Below are 17,971 nucleotides of genomic sequence, written 5' to 3'. Positions count from 1 at the left end.
TTTAAGTTTACACAGAATATTCCTGGGCTCAGAGGGGATGGCGAGAGGAGGGACAGTGTTTGCCTGTTTCCAGGTTTTCAATGTATTGAGTTGGGACCGTGCCAGCATAATTTCGAACCTCAGCTGTTTGATTAACATAAGTGCAGGGTGAACTGGCAGGTTTTATGTTCAAAATCAAATAGAGGGAGCAATCTTTGTTCATTCACCTTCACCATGGAAGGACTGCTTGGCAAGGATTCAATTACAAGTGACTGAAATGCAATGAATGGATGAATGAATGAATGAAATTAGATAATCTGTAAAGCACAACAGCTCCGAAAAGTGTCCCAGTGCTGAAAAGAAGGCAGTGACACATCAGACTAGGGCAAGTTGAAAAACCAAGTTTGCATCTGCCTTCTGAAATAAGTTATGCCTGCAGTGTGGGGCAGGACAGAGGGAATATCCTTCCAAGCCTTCGCCACTAGATAAGAGAACGAATGTGCCCCCCTTTGGTGAGCCTGGTCATTGTGCACATTTATTTAGTGACAGCAGAGAGCTGTGATTCATTTTAGTTGCAAACATATCTTAAGATACCCTAGCCGATGGCAGTATATCAAAAATGCAGGACGAAATTTCCATAAAGGCTACATCATTTTCCCCATACAATCATCTCACTTACTCGCTGTCTTGAGTGTTGTTCTCAATTTCATTTTGTATTGCATCGGAACACTGCATCCTAGACAAGGAAGAAAGGATATCCATTACACTTACACATGCAAAACCGTTGACACTTCAAGAAATGGATCAAATAAACTGACACGTGACTAAAGATCTTGGAGCACAGATATGAAAAATAAAGACTTTGAATTAAGAATGGATGGAGCGCTAGATTAAAAAAGTTCTACTGTACCACAAATAGGGTCAAGCGATTTTTCTTAATATTAATTATCAATACACATGGTTTCCTATTCTTAAGCCGGTAAAAAAGTTTTTCGATTTTTCAGCATCTGTATTACCAACACAATGTTCTAAAGCAAATATTGTTACTATCGTTGGATGTTTTTTTCTCTTTGGTCTTTAATTTATACCGGCGTTTGTCAGAGCTTGGCACCAGCACTTATATTTTAAAATCGGCACTTGTTTCTGACAGCCTACCGCATGGTGGCACTGTCGGTCTATTTTTGAGCAGAGCACTTAAGGCGATAGTTTAAAAATGCAATATACATTATAATTAAAACAACAATACATCTTGCAGGTCATGCTTATGTTTTGGTGACATGGAACAATCCAAGCTGACAGTTAGTGGAGTGTAATGACTATTACGTAATAATAGCAATGGCTTTTGGCAGCACTGAGGGGTGTGCAAGTTATTGTGACCCCACATACCAAGGGCCCCGTAATTTTTTTTTTTAACACAAATTAATTACCGATTTTAGGTTCAGCTGAGGCTCACTGCGCAATTCATGTCAAAGTATTACAATCTACAGCAAGAGCGAGAAGATGTGGCAAAAGGTCATCCCCCATTGAGTCATTGGTTGCTGAAAGTGCCAGGCAACCATTCAGTAGCCTCCATTCTGGGGCCATAGTTTATAGCTTTCAGTCATGACCAGTTGCGTATCTTTTTGTCTTCACAAGCATTTCATAGGGAGTGCAGTCATAGGAGTATCCGTAGTGGGAGGTGTGCTCTTTGTTTAATGGCAAAAGGAGCAATTGATGGACAGAATGCTGGACAATGCAAACATGCACCCCCAGTGACAAGGATCTGGGTTTAACACCTCGTTCTTTTGCTCACCACGCCACCCCATTTTGGACCCAGTCATATGCATATCAGTCTTGACCCTGTTCCTCATAGGAACAGTCCAGCCCGAACTGCCAAGCCAGGTCCTCCTTGGACTGGAATCAAGCATCGTGGGACCAGTTTCGGGGTGTCACCCCTCACTAGCCTGACTAGCTTGAATCCAGTGGCGCAGTGAGCAAGGGACCCACGTTTGGGCATACCCTTCCCACATATGGCAAGAAAGCAAAAGATACACATACGATGTACAGAATGCTGAACAATGCAAACATTCCCCCCTAGTCACAAGGATCTGGGTTTAAAGAAATGGCCCTGATCTCTGTACTGGGGAGAATGTATGACATTGTTCAGCATTCCGTTCTTTAATTGTTCTTTTTGCATTGGTCACCCCGAGTGGGCCGTGTATAACCAGACGTGGGTCTCATGCTCTCCATGCCTCTGGAGTCAAGCTAGTCTGGCTGATGAGGGGTGTTACCCCGAAATCGGTCCTAGGACACTTGTTTACTGTTCAGGGTGGAACTGGCCTGACAGTTTGGGCTGGACTGTTCCTATGAGGAACAGGGTCAAACTGATTTGCGAATGGCTGGGTCTAAACTGGGGTGGCATGGTGAGTACACAAACGATGGATTTAGGCTCAGATTTCTCCACTGGGGTGAATGTATGACATTGTTCAGCATTCTGTCAATCGATTGTTCTTTTTGCTTTTTTGTTTAAAGTCATGCATGTATTATTGATGATATTTTTAGGCACTGGTAGCTCGCATGACAGTGCAGGAAAATCTAGGGTTTATTATGGTATTATGATCTTGCTGTGCAACCGTGTATAGAAACAGAAGGGGCCAAGCTGCCATATTAAATAAAATCCTGCTGTGCATGGCGCATACAGTAACTCCGTAATTGGAAGAGTTAGTGTATGAGCTGCAGACAGAAGCACTCTCAAACACTGTGCTGCAAACAGTGTGATTTAGTTGAAATTTAATGAAAGTCTGCAGACAAAAAACCTCCACAGCACACTCAGTCCTCCTTGGAGGCGAGCGAGTTGCATCTCAGAAACAAGCATTTGCAATGCAATAGGTCTCTCAGTTACGAGAGTTTCGTCAATTGGCATTGTAAATAACAATGCCTTTTATTAATGTTTTTAAAACAAAAACAAAAATAAAAGGCATTATTATTTGCAATGTCAATAGCTCAAACTCGCGTAAATGCGAGACCTATTGCATTGCAAATGCTTGTTTTCATCTGCAGTATGGTACTACTAGTTTTGGCAACCAGCTGTGGCCAAAAGGAGAATATGACAAAAGGAGACGCTAACGGTGTGTGGAAATAATTTAGAAAGATACACCCATACACACGAGGCTGCTCTACCTTAATTTTGCTTTAATGAATTAGGAACCGATGTGTGCATTCGCTTTATTATTTCCCATCAGAATGTGTCTAACAAGTCAACCTGACCTGAGTGCCAAGAAATATGCACAAGCATATGAATATAACTTTTATACATTAATTTTGCGTTCCTTCCATGTATTGAATCGTAAAGCAAATATTTAGGTCTTCAATATGTTTGGGTTCTTTTTCATATGTTTTAATACGTTAATTTACAGAACTGCATTTATCAACTATATTTTTCTATACATGGTGGTACACTGTGCAGTGTGGAACTATAAATATTACTTCCAAACATTTAAAAATGTGGACATATATTTAAATATGCACATATAAATGTCTGCCGATTTGTACAAGGTCAATACTTTGTTAACGATAATGACTGGCGGGCTTTGTTACAGTCCCATTCATCCCTCCATTTGGACATGAATTTCAACCTAGAGGTAGGCAGCTCAGCAACATCATATGCTGAGCTCATGAGCTTTGAGCGAGACAAAATGAAAGCACCAGCCAAGCCACCGAAACACTAGTATGTGGTTCGTTCATAAAACAGGCCTCAGAGCCCAGCCGGAGCAATACCTTTGGCTTGAGCTTGGTTCGCCTTCCAACAATTCAATATAGGTGTGGAGAAAAGACTGAATTTTAACCCCTCCGCTGTTTATAAGCAAGGAATAATGGAAGGAGTGTGACTGACAGCATTTGCTGGCCTCAACATTGCCATAATGAACTTGTACTGATCACAGACTTTCGCATGTGCCACTTGAGTGCCACACATCCCAGTATAGACGTATTCAGCAGTGATTATATATAGCACATCTGGTTTAGGCAGGGGAAATGTATACTGAAGCATCCTCAGTCAACAATCCCTCTTGCATATATTCTCTCTACTCAATCCCAAGCCACAGGATATGGCCCCCGTCCCGTTGTAGCTGGTACAAAGGGGGATACATAGTATATATGTAACAATCACTGTGAGTGTGAGGAACAGAACATGTGCGCATGCAACACATTTTGAGAGTTTCACAATCTTATTGTGCTTGGAGGGCCACGTTATCCAGATAGCCCAAACCAGGTGACATCTAAAGCCTTTATTGCTGATCAGGTGAATTCCCACAAAGATACCAAATTCCTGGATGGACGATTCTTCCAATCCATTGCCAACAGGAATACGAAGGTCCTTTTGAGAGCTCTGAAAGATCCAGCACAACCCATCACAACAACCTTCAGGTAAGAAAGCATCTTCCCTTATTCTGATGCTCCAGGACATTGAGCCATCATTGCATCCTTGAGACAGAGGAGCAAGATGCTGCACTTTGGAGCACAAGGGCTCGAAAAAGGCAGAACCACTTTTTGAGGCAAATTCCTATCTCCAGATCTGAGCTTGGTGAATCTTAAGGAGAACCTAGGTGAAGAGAAGCTAAAAAAGGAAGTGGTAGAGAATCAATCAATCAATCAGCGTACTTGTAAAGCGCGCTACTTACCCGTAAGGGTCCCAAGGCGCTGAGGGGAGGGGCGAGGGATGCTGCTACTGCTCAAAGTGCCAGGTCTTGAGGAGCCTTCTGAAGGCGAGAAGGTCTTGGGTCTGCCGTATATGGGTAGGGAGGGTGTTCCAGGTCTTGGCGGCGAGGTAGGAGAAGGATCTGCCACCGGAGGTAGTTTGTTGGATGCGGAGGACAGCTGCGAGGGCGAGGCTGGCGGAGCGGAGCTGGCGGGTGGGGGTGTGGAAGCTGAGTCTGCTGTTCAGGTAGGCTGGTCCGGCGTTGTGTAGTGCTTTGTGTGCGTGGGGGAGGAGCTTGAAGGTGATACTCTTGTCGACGGGGAGCCAGTGTAGGTCTCTCAGGTGGGGGGTGATGTGGCTGCGGACGTTTACGATCAGTCGGGCGGAGGCGTTTTGGATGCGTTGTAGTAGTCGTAGGTGTTTGGCTGGAATTCCTGCATAGAGTGTATTGCCGTAGTCCAGTCTGCTGCTGATGAGGGCCTGCATCACCGTTCTTCTTGTTTCAGTGGGGATCCACTTGTAGATCCTGCGGAGGGTGTTGTAGCAGGAGGAGGAGACGGCGTTGACTTGCTTTGACATGGAGAGGGAGGAGTCGAGGATGAATCCAGGGTTGCGTGCATGGTCGGTGGGTGTTGGTGCTGTTCCCAGTGTGCTCGGCCACCAGGAGTTGTCCCAGGCTGAGGGGGTGGGTCAGAGGATGAGGACCTCTGTCTTGTCTGAGTTCAGCTTCAGACGGATGCTCCTCATCCAGTCGGCGACGGCCTTCATTCCCTCATGGAGGTTGGTTTTGGTGGTGTGTGGGTCCTTGGTGAAGGATAGGATAAGCTGGGTATCATCGGCGTAGGAGATGATGTTGAGGTCGTGATGGCTGGCCACTTGTGCGAGGGGGCCATGTAGACGTTGAACAGCGTCGGTCTGAGGGATGAGCCCTTGGGCACGCAGCAGATGATGTCGGTGGCTTCGGATCGGAAGGGTGGGAGGCGGATGCTCTGGGTTCTTCCGGAGAGGAAGGACGTGGTCCAGTCAAGCGCCTTCTCTTGGATTCTGGCTTCTAGGAGGCGTGTTTTTAGAGTGCGATGGCAGACCGTGTCGAAGGCGGCTGACAGGTCCAGGAGGATGAGGGCTGCTGTTTCGCCGTTGTGTAGTTGGCGCCTGATGTCGTCTGTGGCGGAGATGAGGGCAGTCTCGGTGCTGTGGTTTCGTCTGAAACCAGACTGGGACGGGTCCAAGATGTTGTTGTCTTCCAGGTGGGGGACCAGTTGCATGTTGATGCTTTTTTCGATGACCTATGCCGGGAACGGGAGCAGGGAGATGGGCTGGAAGTTCTTGAGGTCCTTGGGGTCCGCTTTGGGCTTTTTGAGGAGGGCGTTGATTTCAGCGTGCTTCCTGCTTTCCGGGAATGTCGCTGTTTCGAAGGAGATGTTGATGACCTTCCGTAGTTGGGGTGCGATGGTCGCGTCTGCTTTGTTGAATATGTGGTGTGGGCATGGGTCAGACGGAGATCCTGAGTGGATGGAGTTCATGACCTTGCGCGACTCGTTGACGTTGGACCAGGAGGTCAGGTGGTTGGCGCTGGTGGTGTTCACAGGGGGGGGGTGCCTGGCGCAGTCGGGCGGTCGTGGTGTTGAAGCTGACGTGGATGTCAGCGATCTTGCGGTGGAGGAAGATGGCTAGTGAGTCGCACAGTTCTTGTGAGGGCAGGATGTCGTTGGCGCTGGTGTTGGAGAGTTCCTTTACGATGCTGAAGAGATCTTTGCGGTCGTGTGCGTTTTTGTCCAAGCGGTCTCTGAAGGAGAATGAGCTGCTCTTGCCTTGGAGGAGCCCCTTTCTGTTGGATGCGAAATGATTGCACCTAATAGCAACAATTTCTTATAGGGGTCAAAAACAACTAGGAAGCCGTGCACCATTCCATGGATCGGTGTAGTTTCCACTACAAATAAAATAAAAGTGAAGAAATACACTGATTAGAAAGTGTGCCCTTTCTTAAGTACTTGATAACACTAATGAGATACTTCTCAACAGATTTGAGCTCCAACTCCTGACTACTGCGAGACATGGAAATATTTATCCCCTAGTATATATTCCACTTGTGTTTCTCAACTGGCATTACCGCTACAATTTACAGGTCAGGTCAAGAGAAGGTATTATCCTCTAAACAAAATTGCCTGGGTGCAAGTGCAATTTGAATAGACCAAATGTGATTTACCGGATGGTCACACGGCCTATTTCCTTAGGGTGGAAGTTATCTAACAGGGGAAGCTAGTTTGGAAAGGCTTTGCCAAAACCCCACACAGCTATGTTCACAGACTTGGAAATTGCAGGATGATCTCATGAGATACTGAGGACTCATCATCAGCCTGAATAAATGACCCAGATCCTGGATTGTAACACTACCACTGAGCACGTTATCAGACACATTCACAATTTGTTTTAACATCATTCCTTTTGAGGTGGCTTTGCCTCCTTGCCACATATCCAACTAGGAATGAAGATGTGTATAAATCATAAGATTGTGATATTGAGGACATTTAAGCCAGTATGGGTCCAGCCTTGCAAGAGGATGCAATTTCACAGCTTGAATATTTAGGGACAGGTCTATGGCATACACGTGTGTTTGCAGCGGGATGCAGATTTGTGGTTGATGAGACTTCAGTTTTGTTTCCAGCTGTGGTGGCAATTTCTTATGGAATCACTTGTATGACTTGCACCAGGAGCATTACATTGTAGCAGCTTTTGACTGTCCCTGCTCTAGATTATCAAGTTATTCATATGCTGGGGGCATGAACATAATACATGAGCCGAGTTGAATAAAGGCCTAGTCAGCTAAAGCGACTTGTATATCAGTTTGAAGGAGGGGAGCATCAACTTTCATTGGAGGGGCTCTGGCCTTAGATCTGGCCAGCCCTCACGCTGCCTGCCACTCATAGCAACATCCTCTGAAGCAGAACAGAAGGTTGGTTCCTGTACAGTTTCCGTTTCGGTAAGATTTGAAGGCAGAGTGGGTCAGTGTCCGAGGTGCAACACACAATGAAGGTAGGGCCTCCTGTGACATGTGCTGTTATCAGCAGGTTAACTATCAAACAAGGAGAAGTTGCCCATCTAACGGATATGGAAAGACCCTAGCTGTGTGGGCCTTGTCAGACTGTGTTTTCCTCCTAACCCAGTGATGTAGTAAAGGCACCACTGGCCTGAACGCAAGCAAGGAAACTGGACTAAAAAACAAACAGTAATCAGAACAAAAGGGCTGACTGTTAACTCCTCCTGGACCTGGTGCCACAGCACCTGTTGCAATAATGACAGCTATACCACTGCTTATACCATTGGTCAGGAAGATGCTGGCTGCTGAGCCAATGGCTAGAGGTCAACCTTCAGGGGGTGGAAATGGCCTCCCATAACCAGTCACCGGAATAACCGACAGGAAATGACTTTTTGCCGCCTTTGAATGCATTGCTAAAAACATACTCAGTCGGCCAATAGGCAGCACTGTTCCCTACTTCCTCTCAACTCTGCACTATTTGAAAGCTATTCTCATTATATGGTTGCAGAGTATTACCAAAAGCCACAGCGATAGAGAGGCTGTGTAGCTGAGACATTTATCGGAGAAGAAAAAAATATAATAAAAAGGGCGCGCTCTCTATCTCTCTCAAAGTCTGCGTCTTCAGGCTTCTGGCACAGCACATCTACTGCCAATGCACTCTGATTCTTGGCATCAAGGAAAGCTGACTTCATGCAATGGCGTCTTGCCCTGGGGCTATTTCAGATCAAAAGTGATTCTGCACAACTTTGTACTTCGAAAACAGACCAGCCCGCGAGTAAAAGACGCCGTGCGGTGTGCGCGTACACATGAACTGAAAGCTAAGAGGAGACAAGCCCGCGAGCAAAAGAGATGCAGTGCGGTGTGCACGCGCACATGAACGGAAAGCTAAGAGGAGACGCCATGCGCATGCACATGGCCCGTCCGTTGGTGCACCAAACCCACAATAGTCCTTCCAAGGCGAATCAGCGCATGTGCTGCGTTCACTAGGCGAGACCTAAAAAGAATGTGCAGGATGCCCTAGCTTTGATCCCTTATATTGCCCTTTGACCCCTCACACTGCCCTTTGCCCAGTGAAACCCGTGAGTCTTGTTAGTGGCAGACTTCACGACAGCTATTTGCATAAGATATTTAAATTTAACCCCAACCCAGTTGCTTCAATTATCCCAGTAATTTAGACATTACTGAAAAAAGAATGAAAACAAAATTTTCACAAAGCAAATTTTACTGGCAACATATTTTATTTGTATTTGTATCCTTCAAACAAAACCACATTTACACTTTAAATTACATGGTAATCAGTACCTTGCATGCCTATGTACGTTTTGGTGTTTCGAAAGTGTGAACCTAGCTGGCTAGCAACAGAGCACTGTAGAGGGGGGATGATGGTGGAGGGGACAGAGAGAGAATCTATAGTAACAGAATGAGTGAGCCATCAGTCTCTCTCAGATAGGGTTCCTTGAAGCGGTGAGTTTTCAATGTATTCCTGAATTATAGGAAGGTTGGTGCTGTTCAGATGTCAGAGGATGTGGTTCCAGATCCTGGAAGCAGCGGCTGGAAAGGTTTGGTTTCTCCTTTCTGTAGTGTGTAGTCTCCAATCTTGCGATGTTGGAGCTCCTTCTCTGGCATGGACCGCCGGATATGGTTAGCTGGGTAAACCTGTCCCTTGGCGTAGAGGTCTTGTGGCTGGTGCTGCTGATATTGAAGATGAACCAGGCTTGGAGGGAAGCCAGTGTAGATTCTTTACAGTGAGGATGATGGGGTTGGATTTCTTCAGCTCTATGATGAGCATTGCTGCTGCTGATGGATGCCTTTCAGGGGAGCGAGGGTACTCGGAGACGCCATTGAGAAGGGTATTGCTTCCATTTAGGTAAGAGAGGACTAGAGGTTTTACCTTCCATTCTAAAGTCTTTCCTAGAAGAAACGGTTTCACTTTTTTTCAGAATAGAGAGATAGAACTACACGGATTTGGTCTTCTTGGCAATGTTGTCTGCGTTAGACTTGTGAGGTGAGAAGGAAACCAAGGCATTTGGCGAGTCCAATCATCTGGGTTGTGAAGCCCTTGGAGAGCCATAATTGAATTAGAGAACACTTTGCATTACTAGCAAACAGGATGAATTCTGTGTTTTTTGGGTTTATCAGGTAGTTTGTTGATATCCAGGTTTGGATGCATTCAAGCAAGGCTTTGAGTCACTGTATGTCAATGGTGAGGAGATTTTGAAATATAATTGGGTATCATTAGAATACAGGTGTATCTTGATAATGCTGTCTGCAAGACTGGTTGACAGAATGGAGCCCTAGGAGACGGACTCTGCAAGTGATGCTAAGTTCAACATCTAATTTCTCTTACCTGAATGAGCTGCTTATGGCTGTTTAGGTAGAATATGAACTATTTTATGATTGTGCCAGTGAAACCGATGGGGGTTTTCAGGGTGTGGATCAATGCTTGATAGTTAACAGTTGTAGTCGACTACTTGGAGCATGACCATTTCAATATTGCAGCCTGATCTGAACCAGAATAGTCTTGAAGTAGCTGATGTGCTCCGGGCATTTGGATGGAGACTCCCATCTCAATATTATCTCGAACAAATGTGAGGTGGGTAGCAGGATGAAAATTAGCAAGATTGGCTGAATCTAGTGTAGGCTTCGACAGTGTGGAGAAGGTGTGTGAAAGCTGCTCCTTGCAGAAACTTGATGAAGGGGTGCTGGGTGGGAGGTGGTGGTGATGGCAGGAAGGTTTCCATGACTAGTTAGGACTTCCTAAATATCATGCACGGGCAGCCAAATGGCAGATTTTCTTACTCAAATAGACAACCAACAGTAAACACTCTAACTGAATCCAGGTTATGATGCTTACATCAATACCCAAAGTATTTGCATACAAGGATCCGCTTAAACCTGAACCACCATCTCAAGGTACTCTTTGCTACTTGGTAGAAGGATAGGAACCTAGTTATTAACTACTGCAAACGGTGGACATAACTGTAAATACTGAGTAAGTTCAGAATGTTGAAAAGGTCTGTGTGGGAGATGGTATTATAAAGGATGACTACAGAGGTGTGTGGCAGCTGAGTATAGGCGATAGCACGGGTGACTAATATGAATTGGTGATTTTAAATCGGATTTTGTTGATTTATTCCTGTGAAAATGAGGTTGATTACCTTACATCTGCCTGGGATGGGTTGAGACACTGTTTGATGGCCGTAAACAGAGCTTTTGCTTCGGTTCAATGCTCTATTGTTGGCGGTCTTCTAGTAGGTGGCTTTAGCTATGGTGATAATGGAGCAATGGTTATTTGGAGTATTTTCAGAAGTGTAAACTTTTAAAAAGGTAAGATCTTCCCGGCATTTTGAATTTTTGTCTTCATAAAGTGCCCTGGTGTTTGTTAAGTGTACGACAGTGTTGAAAGCTCAGACTTGAAAGTGCAGTTTTCAAAGAAGCATAGTGGGGCATATTTACACCACAGGAATGTCACTTACCGACATTCATGTGGAAATAGGGAATTTGCCTTTTTCACAAGGTAGGGTTAAGCCACTTAACATGGCTTAACGCCGCCTTGTGAATAAAGCACCCTTTAACGCCATAGTTGGCGTGAAAGGGGTGGGCAATGGGTGTTGCAGTGGGTGTTCCGCCGCAACACAATTGATTTTGGCACTGCCCCATATTAAAAGGGTAGCATAAATATGGGGCAGCGCCAAAATTAAGACTAGGGAAAACCTGGCCTTAAACAGGCGAAACGGGGTGAAATGCTTTATTTCTCCTCGTTTTTGCTGTTTTTATGTGTGCCTCATTGTGCAGCACATCTAGAAACAGCAAAACGCCATGTATGATTGTTTATATGCCCTGCGGCACCCATGCTTTACTTTTAATGTTAAAAGTAAAGCGCGGGTGCCGCGATTATAGCACAAGTAAAGAAATAGATGTTTTTTCTATTTCTTTACTTTTGCTATAGTTGCGGCACCCACGCTTTACTTTTAACATTACAAGTAAAGAAGTGGGTGCCGCGATTATAGCAAAAGTAAAGAAATAGATTTATTTTTTTTATGCACGTTTGGAGGGGGCGGCAATATGGAAAAAGTGTAAGCAGATGCTGCATCGCACATGCCAAAAGTAAAAGCAGAGGTGGACCGAGGCGCGCACTTGCTGGTGGCCGCTTGGCTGCTTTGGTAGGACTTCCAAAAGCCGCTCTTACTAAATGTCTCGCCAGGGCAGCGCATGCACTGGCTCAGGCTAGACCTAAAAAGAAGTGGGTAGGACCAGAGCAAAGAAGTGTTCAAATGTACAGGGATTTGGTAAGGTTCAAGGATGAAGCAATGATAGAGAGGTGACATTTATATGAATGCTAGTCAGGACAGTGCTAAACCCTTGGGGCCAGATTTACAAAGAGCTCATGCAGCGCAGAAAGTAAAGGTGCTCTTTGCGTTGTGTCAACGAGAGGGACCACAACTGTGCCTTGTGGTACAGTTCTGCTCCCTTACTTTGCTGGGCACTTTTGGCAGCCATGCACTGAAACTGGCACCCTTGCGCCACAGTGCCAGGGTGTGTGATTTGTGGTTCGCTTGGTTTTTGTGTAGGAAAGGTTCCCTGTAGAAAACTATGCTTCAAGTTATTTTTTTACTTCGTGTGTGCTGTAGAATGCAGCACACATGTCAAGCAGAAAAAACTAAAAGAAATAAAAACATCTTTTGGTTATGCTTACCTAAGGGGGGCACAGAAGTTTTGCGTCAAAACTCACGAGCAGTTGCTTGGAATTGCACATGCATCACTCTGGATGCCCCTTGGCGCAAAGTAACGCAAGGCAGCACATTATGCTGTGTTGCATGACTTTGTGTTACAATCCAATGCAAATGAGTTGCGTTGGCTTGTATGTAAATCTCACCAGTAGACTTTGCATCAGGTCTGCTCTAAAGTAACACAATCTTGATGCAAAGTCTTTGCAAATCTGGGCCTTAATTCTTAGATGTAGAAGAGTATACAGGTCTTCATATTTTGAATGGCCAGGGGTAGAGAAATGAAATATCAGCATTTTTAAAGCGCACAGCTACCTTCGGAGAGGTTTCCCGGCGCTGGGGGCCCTCGGGAAGATTAAGAGAGCTATTGTCCAGAGTCGCATGCTGCTGGGCTAACCTGCCGTCGGTGCCGGGGATCAAACCGTGAACCCAGTGGTCCCGAGTCAGGCACCGTGGCCGCTGCGCCACAACTCTTCCATATAGAGGCTATGGGATACAGAAGCGCAGGATATGGGCTGTATAGAGTCTAAGAGCCTGTTGATAGATTCATACATGGGCAGCTTGGGCATTAGCACCAGGAAGTAATTTGTGCCTTCAGATAGTGACAAGGTAGGGCCATGGTCTGGAATGGTCTTGTGGATAAGGTGAAAAACGCTCAGTGAGATAAAGTTGTGAGGAAGCTACAGTATGAGCCGAGCCAATTACCACTGAAGTGAGTAAATCATCGGTGTTAGGGTGGTGGTGGAAGTAGAGCAGTGTTTTCAAGCTCCTCTGCCAGGACAAATGTTTGTACATTGAAGTGACCATGGGGAGGTGGTGGTGATGGCAGGAAGGTTTCCATGACTAGTTAGGACTTCCTAAATATCATGCACGGGCAGCCAAATGGCAGATTTTCTTACTCAAATAGACAACCAACAGTGAAAACTCGAACTGAATCCAGGTTATGATGCTTACATCTATACCCAAAGTATTCGCATACAAGGATCCGCTTAAACCTGAACCACCATCTCAAGGTACTCTTTGCTACGAGGTAGAAGGATAGGAACCTAGTTATTAACTACTGCAAACGGTGGACATACCTGTAAATACTCAGTTCTTTATTTTTGACTGCACACACTGCATTTTCTAGCTCGGGGTGCATTAAATCCAAACTGAGAAGAAAAAAGAAATTTGATCACTCAGACCTGAAAACTAACTTAAAATGTCTACAGCACATGCTAGATGCCCAACCCTTGCAACTATCAGGGAGATGGCTTGTTTTAATTTCTTAACATAGGGCTTAGTGTTGCTCGAACAGCTTTCCAACACTAAATGCCAACATGTAAGCAATTGAGAAAAATAGCAAAAATGAAGAAGCAATGACCCTTCATGAAATAAACATCAAATCCACATTCAGCATCCATACACAGAAACCCACAAGTCACAGTCTGCATACAGCTTGAAGAAACAAGCATAGTCATAGCCAATAGGTCTCGCTTTTGGGACCTTATAAGTGATTAGCAATGCAACACTTGATGTTGTTTATTGAAGGATATTGTACTGAATAACTAAACACTTATAATGTCCCAAAGGCGAGACCTATTGGCTATGCATTGTGGGGGCCTTATAAGTGTTTAGGTAGAGCTATTCACTTTGCCAATGTTTCTAAGCTGTGCTGTAGGGAAGTGTGGCTGCTGTGCAGCATGCTGAGAAGTTGTAATTAAAAAGTGTAAGCAGCACTGAGTGATGCTGTGGTGTCGTTGAGTGATGCAGTGCTGGTCCCGAGTGATGCAGTGCTGGCCCTAGAGTGATGCAGTGCTGGCCCCAGAGTGATGCAGTGCTGGCCCCAGAGTGATGCAGTGCTGGCCCCAGAGTGATGCAGTGCTGGCCCCAGAGTGATGCAGTGCTGGCCCCAGAGTGATGCAGTGCTGGCTGGCCCCAGAGTGATGCAGTGCTGGCCCCAGAGTGGTGCTGCTGCGCTGCAGAGTGGTGCTGTACTGGCCCTGAGTGATGCTGAGGTGGTGCTGAACAATGCTGTGCTGGCCCCGAGTGATGCTGTGGTGGTGCTGAACAATGCTGTGCTGGCCCCGACTGATGCTGTGGTGGGGCCGACTGATGCTGTGGTGGGGCCGACTGATGCTGTGGTGGGGCCGACTGATGCTGTGGTGGTGCTGAGTGATGCTGCTGAGTGATCCTGTGGTGTTGAGCGATGTAGTGTTGGCCCTGAGCGATGTAGTGTTGGCCCTGAGCGATGTAGTGTTGGCCCTGAGCGATGTAGTGTTGGCCCTGAGCGATGTAGTGTTGGCCCTGAGCGATGCTGGGGTGGCGCTGAGCGATGCTGGGGTGGCGCTGAGCGATGCTGGGGTGGCGCTGAGCGATGCTGCGGTGGCGCTGAGCGATGCAGGGGTGGCGCCGAGCGATGCTGGGGTGGCGCCGAGTGATGCTGGGGTGGCGCCGAGTGATGCTGGGGTGGCGCCGAGTGATGCTGGGGTGGCGCCGAGTGATGCTGTGGTGGCGCAGAGTGATGCTGTAGTTGCCCTGAGTGATGTTGTGGTGGCGCTTAGTGATGTTGTGGTGCCCCCGAGTGATGCTATGGTGGTGCTGAGTGAGGATGTGGTGGCGCATAGTGATGCTGTGGTGGTGCTGAGCGATGCTGTGGTGCCGCGGAGTGATGCTGTTGTGGCCCTGAGCGATGTATTGCTGGTGCTGAATGATGCTGTGGTGGTGCTGAGTGACGCTGTGGTGGTGCTGAGTGACGTTGTGGTGGTGCTGAGTGACGTTGTGGTGGTGCTGAGTGACGATGTGGTGGTGCTGAGTGACGATGTGGTGGTGCTGAGTGACGATGTGGTGGTGCGGAGTGGTGCTGTGGTGGTGCTACACTACCGTATGTCAATTTTATATAGTGTAAACTTAACCTAAAGATATTTCAGCGTTGAGTGATGCAGTGTTGGCCCTGCTGAATTGTGTACTGCTGCACCCGTGAGATGGCGCTTAATGCTCCAGCTCTATCTATTCCAAAATGTAGTACATGGACAGCTTCAGCACTACCAAATGTAATTACTCCATTTATTCTCCTCTCGGGGATGAAGGTGTGGGGGGCGTTTGACCTTGTTAGGATCTTGTGACCCTACAGGTCACAGAGAGATAGAGGGTGGAAGGAAAGGAGGAACAAGAGAAGCTTTAGAGTGGGAGACTTGGGGCAATGAAGAGAGGGAGACCATCAAAAGTGAGAGGGCTAGAGATTAATGGAGATGTGGTATACAATGAAACAGAAATCGGGCAAAGGAGGGTCGATAGTGATAAAGATGAACTCCTGGAAAGGGGGAGAAAGCTTTAAAATAGAAGGCAGAAAGAGACATGGTGATAGTGAAGTGAGAGAAGGTGACGAGAGGAAGAGGGCCTGATATAATGAAGTACAGTGAGGGGGGGGGCTAGGCAATTAACGAAAGAGTGAAGCACGAAAGGAAAATGGGGTTTGTGAAAGAATGGTTAGCACAGCAAAGGTGGCATAGGAAGGTCGGGAGGGGTAACACATTAAGAATAAGTTCTAATTGTGTGCCTAATCGGTCTAAGGTGTCAAAAAACGATTGATGGAGGGCCAGATCTCTGTCCCTCCCCCCCAAACCCCACCCAGTCACCACGCCTCTACTCCCGCTGGTGAATCACTCAGCACTCAATATGAATAGAACTGTTGTTGAGGGAAAAGAGGACAGATGCAAAATGAGTGTCAGTGAATGCCTGAGTACAGGAGTTCAAGTTTAGAGGAGGGGTGAGGGCACAGGGCACAGAGATAAAGGGCAGAAGGAAAGAAGGAACAACAGGAGCTTTAGAGCAGGAGACTTGGGGCAATTAAGAGAGGGAGACCATGAAAAGGGAGAGTGCTAGAGAGATCAATGGAGATGTGGTATACAATGAAACAGAAATCGGGCAAAGGAGGGTCGATAGTGATAAAGTGGACTCATGGAAACGGGGAGAAAGCTTTAAAATGGAAGACAGGAAGAGACATGGTGTTAGTGAAGCGAGAGAAGGTGAAGAGAAGAAGAAGGCCCAAGATAACAAAGTACAGTAGGGGGGGGGATAGGCAATTAATGAAAGAGTGAAGAAAGAAAGGAAAAGGGGGTTTGTGAAAGAATGGTTAACGTAGCAAAGGAGGCATAGGGAGGTCGGGAGGGGAAATGCGGAGAAGGTGGAGATACAGGGAAAGGGGGAGAATGATGGAGGGGCAAAGAATGTGGAGGCTTAGTAAATAAAGTTAAAAGTTTACAACTCTGCTGTTAATTCCACATCACCAACTACCAGTAGTATCACTGAAAAGAAGGTGCTCAGCATAATAGCAGAACAAGCACAGCAGCTGCGAACACAAACAAATACAATTAAAAATAAAAACGGGGGGGCGTGGCCAAGATGGCGACCGGGATGGAGGTCTAAATGCGGAGCTCCTCGCCCTAATCCCCTGTAACCCCCCACAATAGCCCCGAAATAGCTGATTTGGCCCCCCTCACATTCTGCTCGAAGCAGCGTGGACACGCAGTCCCGGAACGCGGCTCAAACGCGGAGAAACGGCACTTAATCACCGCCATCGCCGGCTGGAGCCGGAGTGAGCCGAGATAGGGGCTGGGTGCGAGTCGGGCCTGCTTCCATCCCGTGGCCGACCGTCCCGCCTGGGGGAGTCGCAGCTGCTTACCGAGCCGTGCCCTCGGCACCGGGGACCCCTCCGAGTCACTGGGAGGCCACTTGAGGAGGGTCTTCACCCCGCGGCATGAGTGTCCCGCGGCCCGGGCATGTCTTAAATTCAGCCCCCGGTCTGGGCCTACTCCCAGTGCGGAGCCGGCAGAGAAGGCCGACGCGGCCCCAGACTGAATTGACCCAGGCTGCCGGGTCCTTGAAGCACTACAACCGGCGCAGAGCCACCACTGCCCCCAAAACCACAGGGGGGCCGCGGAAATCAGAGACTGCACCCAGAGCGGACTGCGGCCCGGGTGCGCGTTACTTTGGGCCCCGGCTTGGGCCTGCACTGCAACGAGGCCCGGCAGATGAGCAACCAACAACGGGCGGAGAGCCTCATGAACAGGCGCTGGGGGTGTGAACTTGGGCGCATCAGGCGCGATTGACCCCGCGCTGGCCCTCATCTTGCCAGGGCATTTGTATCTGTGGGGCGCCCCACATCGGGGCGCTGACTTGAGGCCCCGGCTTGGGCCTGCGTGACGCACCCGCGGGCAAGGCGATCTCCGGAGGCCCGGGGGAGATAGACCCACCTTCGCATCACCGCCTGGGGAGTCTGGGGGCCGACACGGGCCGAAGACCCGGGGCCCCAACCCGGCCGAGCGAGGCCCACTGTGGGAGGCCTGGAGGACGCCTGGACAACGCAGACAGGTTGGTGCGCAGCAACCGCACACCCAGAGGTGAGGAGGGGGGGAGCTCGGGGGGCCTGGTGATCGTGCCCCCGGCGGGAGGAGAGTGGACACCCATTCATCACTGACCCACGCCCACTGGGGACTGCTTGAGGGGACTAGCCAGACGGCGGAAGAACCCAGGGAGAGCCAAAAGGACACCCCACAAAGTCCTGCAGCTGGC

At 47.7% G+C, this 17,971-nt stretch overlaps 1 protein-coding gene across 4 annotated transcripts in view; it reads right to left on the bottom strand.

Moving 5' to 3' along the window:
- The window catches only part of LOC144761610 (centromere protein H-like), a 308,640-nt gene that overhangs the window by 108,653 nt on the left and 182,016 nt on the right, over positions 1-17,971 (bottom strand). For 3 of the 4 annotated variants that reach the window (XM_078646907.1, XM_078646911.1, XM_078646909.1), the window contains exons 5-6: positions 13,498-13,569; positions 659-715 (exon numbers count right to left, since the gene is read on the bottom strand). In XM_078646907.1, coding sequence (XP_078503033.1) covers positions 659-715; positions 13,498-13,569 — 129 coding nt within the window. The remainder of the gene's footprint in view (positions 1-658; positions 716-13,497; positions 13,570-17,971) is intronic. The other variant, XM_078646910.1, reaches the window with a different exon arrangement.

The sequence above is a fragment of the Lissotriton helveticus genome, chromosome 6 (genome assembly GCF_964261635.1).
Source record: "Lissotriton helveticus chromosome 6, aLisHel1.1, whole genome shotgun sequence".
Classification (NCBI taxonomy): Eukaryota; Metazoa; Chordata; class Amphibia; order Caudata; family Salamandridae; genus Lissotriton; species Lissotriton helveticus.
This window is presented reverse-complemented; position numbering and strand designations above follow the sequence as displayed.